This window comes from Austrofundulus limnaeus, unplaced genomic scaffold (assembly GCF_001266775.1).
Source record: "Austrofundulus limnaeus strain Quisiro unplaced genomic scaffold, Austrofundulus_limnaeus-1.0 Scaffold367, whole genome shotgun sequence".
Lineage (NCBI taxonomy): Eukaryota > Metazoa > Chordata > Actinopteri > Cyprinodontiformes > Rivulidae > Austrofundulus > Austrofundulus limnaeus.
In genome coordinates, this window is record NW_013952769.1 from 136,865 (window position 1) to 140,740 (window position 3,876).

The 3,876-nt window shown below is 42.6% G+C and overlaps 1 protein-coding gene across 2 annotated transcripts in view; it reads right to left on the reverse strand.

Annotated features, from left to right (window-relative positions):
- Positions 1-516: 516 nt before the first annotated feature.
- The window catches only part of LOC106528279 (ephrin type-B receptor 3), a 95,470-nt gene continuing 92,110 nt past the window's right edge, over positions 517-3,876 (reverse strand). The window contains exon 11 of one of the 2 annotated variants that reach the window (XM_014023412.1): positions 517-1,517. In XM_014023412.1, the coding sequence (XP_013878866.1) occupies positions 1,231-1,517 (287 nt within the window). In that variant the 3' untranslated portion in view covers positions 517-1,230. Of the gene's footprint in view, positions 1,518-1,545; positions 1,850-3,876 lie in introns of those variants that run through there. The other variant, XM_014023413.1, reaches the window with a different exon arrangement.

A 3,876-nucleotide genomic window follows, 5' to 3' on the forward strand; every position in this document is an offset into this window, starting at 1 on the left:
GTATGAATATAATATACAAGTTTCACTTTTTAAATGGAATTACTGAAATAAATCTACTTTTTCATGATATTCTAATTTTATGACCAGCACCTGTAAAGTTTGTTATTTGGTCCGGACCAAACAAGTGGACCAAAGAACTTCCCTGGTGTAAATACACTTAAAATATATTTACCTTTTAATGAATACCATAGGTTCACAGTGTGATTCTTTGAACTGGAATCTCTAAATAAAAAAGAGTCAACTCAGCTGTCCCAGTGATTGAGGATTGTCACATACCACCTTACTGAAGTTCATCAGCTAAGTTGCTAAACTTAAATTWAAAAACAAATTTTCAATTTGTGATGAATTTCCAAACTACGCCAACTTAGTAAATAATATAAAAACATCATTGTCATTGTTCTGTTTAGTTTGCTGTCGGCACATTGAATCCTGGGATATCCTGGGAAGGATACTCAGATGCAGCCTTGATTTTTGAGATGTTGTTGGCCATATGAGGAGGAGCCTTTGTATTGGGACAGCACTCAGTGAGAGGCAGTGATGTAAGCAGCTGACAGACTCTCCCTCATGAGGATGCAGCTCATGAATTGAGACAGAGCCAATATCTAATGGAAATATGAACAGTTTAATACAAATCTTAGAGAGTAATCATTAGACGTTTGATCTCACATCTCTTGAAGTTGTCATAAACGAGACAAACTGCTGTAAAACATTATAAAATCTTATGGAACTTGTAAAAAATAAAAACTAAAGCCACTGAAACTGAATGAAGTGAGGATGAGTTGACTTCAGTATTAGGGAGAACACAGTGCAGCTGCAGTTTGTTAAATGACCTCGTTTAGACTCACGGCTCCAGCGAACAGACGGCTCTAGCCACGCGTGAGAACGTGTTTTATTGAATGTAAATGACATGTAAAAGCCCCACGCAGCTGAAATGTGTGACACCTCATTACTCAGCTCTGCGTCGGCGCCTCGGTCTGAACAGAGCGCTCTGATGGGGGGGTGTACTCTGCGGTCCCTAACACAAAACTATCCAAAGGTCTGTGTGTGACGAGTTCTCCACCAGGAGTTCCTGCGAGGGAAAGCCCGTCAACATCACTCAGTCACATCAGCTGAAGACGCCGAGTGCCTCGGGGTGTTTTACACCAACTAAAACATTACGATAACCCAAAGGTAGTGCTGTGACTGTGTGTTCCTCTCAGCTTCCACACCGACAGGAAGTGATCTGCCCCGTCAGACGAGCAACAACCCGTGTGAGGTGCCACGGCTCACCCTGAGGAAGGAATCCAGCGCTCCGTTTTCCATGAACTCTGTGATGATGAGGACGGGGCAGCTTCGCGTCAGGACACCCTCCAGCCGGATCACGTTGGGGTGGTCGAACTGGCCCATGATGGAGGCCTCCGCCAGGAAGTCCCGCCTCTGGCGCTCCGTGTAGCCCGCCTTCAGCGTCTTGATGGCCACCACCATCTCCCTGCGCCCGGGCTGCTTGAGACGGCCGCGGCACACCTCGCCGAATTCACCTGGATCGAGAGAGGAGGGCGGTGGGGGGAGGGGAGGGGGGTGATGAGGGAGGGGTTGGGTGAGAAGAGGAAGGGCAGAATGCAGGGAGAGGGAACATTACTGGTCGGACGTGGGAGTGAAGGAGTTCAGCTTGAAAAAGTTGAGGGTTGGCTTTAACCGTGGGGCAAATTTAAAGAGGAGATGACAAGAACGGTGGGGGTGGGGGTGGGGGGAGATCAGGGGTCAAAGATGTTGGGCAGAGAGGGGGTGACCGGTATCGATCGAGTGTGGAACCTGGGAGCAGTGCACGGAGACAGAGGACGGGCAGTACTGAGGGTTTTGCATTTGGTGCCTGATGTTTCCAAGGAGAGGAGAGAAGAGACAGAAGAGAGGAAGGGATGAAAGTTGAACAAGCAGGACCAAAACTGTCATCGAAGGTGAAGTGAGGACACAACATGCTGCTGGAGAGGACGAACAAACGAAACAAAACAGAAGAGAAACAGAGTCTAGAGGGGAAACAGCAACAGTCACATCAGTATTTCCCAGATATAATCCAGAGGTTCCCAAACTTTTGCATGCTGGACCCCACTTACAAACCCCAAAACTAAAGCTACAAAATATGTACAAAAACACATAAAATTTTAGAATGGTTGTTCTCATTTTTAGTCACTATTAACTACTTATTACATGTGTTTAGTATAAGACTTTTATTATCTAATGTGTTAAACATATCAACCCTGTTTCAGCTCTCTTAAATAACATTTTAAAATCATGACTGAAAACCAGACTGGGTTTTATGATAATGATTTAAAACATTTTATTTATTTTTGCTTTTTTTCTCATCTTCCATCCAGATTTCTGAGCCCCACCCCCCAGCACCCCCCACTTTGAGAAACACTGATATAACCAACCTGATAGCTTGATCATTTTTAAAGTTATGTTTTCAGTAGTAAGTAGTTCTCAGCCTTGACATTACTTATAAAGAATGGATATAAAGAAAAAAGCAGAAGCCTTCCTCCAGGCTAAGCTAACTGTTAGCTAAATGAGAGATGTCATTTATCAGGCTTGTAAATTATTTTACACTCACAAACAACAAACYGGTGTGAAAGAATGCTATGTTACTGATGAGCTTTATGAATGTGTGGGTAAACGATGGTGCTGTGAAGCGTTTGGAGTCGCTAAATACAAGTACAGAGCATTTACAGTAAGCTAATATCAAACCGCTACACTTTTTGACCTAGCTTATGTAGTTTTGTCGCTGTTTCCTCAACCCAACACTTGTGTTATTGAATGAGTGTACGTGCACCGTCTAAACGTCAGAGGCTGCAGAATGTTTTGTTCCACCTGATCAGCAAGTCAGTCAAAAGTCTCACATATGACTCCGATGCCACAGTGTACAAAGCATACACCATGACACCATGGATAGGTGTACCTACACTTTAAATATGACAAAAACACAAAGGACTAACATCACATTGATGCACAGTTCTAATGAGACAAATAATGACACTTTTTACACATAAAAGTTTCACATTTTCACCACAAAACGATGGCAGAGGAGCGACTGAGTCAGCATAGTATAGCACAGTGATCTGGTCCCTCATCTAGAGAGGGAAATGTGTTGCTGCCCCCCCAAATTCATTGGTGGCCTGAAAGAAAATAGCAACATTGTGCCAAGTATTCAAGTATAAACATGTTTATTAAAGGAAATTAAATAGTATTTCCATTGTTTTGTTGTATTTTATGAATATTTTTGTTGGTAACTTCTAAAAAGACCCCCTCCCCCCGCTCCCCACGTGAACTAATGGTGAAGCATGAGATTATGTAACACAAGCAATGGGTCCCTGCTATGTATGTTTATTTATTGTGGAGTATAATGAATAAGATGGACAGGGTTTCCCCCTGTGTATTATAGCCTTGGCGGGCCACCAGGCCTTCCTTACATCCCGGCCATGGTAAGCGTTGTTTTTTTATTTAGAGCAGYGCAGATTGTGACAGCTTTAGCAACATGGCACTCTACAGTGGATTAGAAACAATAACATTTTTCTTTCTGCTTAACCCCGTCCATCACCACCACAACCACCACTAAATTAAAGGGATCCACGATCACTTGTAACATTTGACTTTATTCGATGAACATTTATTTTAACTGTAAAATAAAGACTGTAAAAATACTGTAGGCTGTTTAGTTTTGTAAATTTTAAAAAATATATTTTAACCCGGATGGAGCCATTTTATTTACACACAAAGCATTCTGGGTAAATGATGATGTGGATAGGTCATTGGTGTGAGCGAGCTATATCCACCTTGAAGGTTAATCTTGGACAATATCTGATGATCGACTCTTTTAAATGAAACCAGAGAGCGTTGACAGAGAGG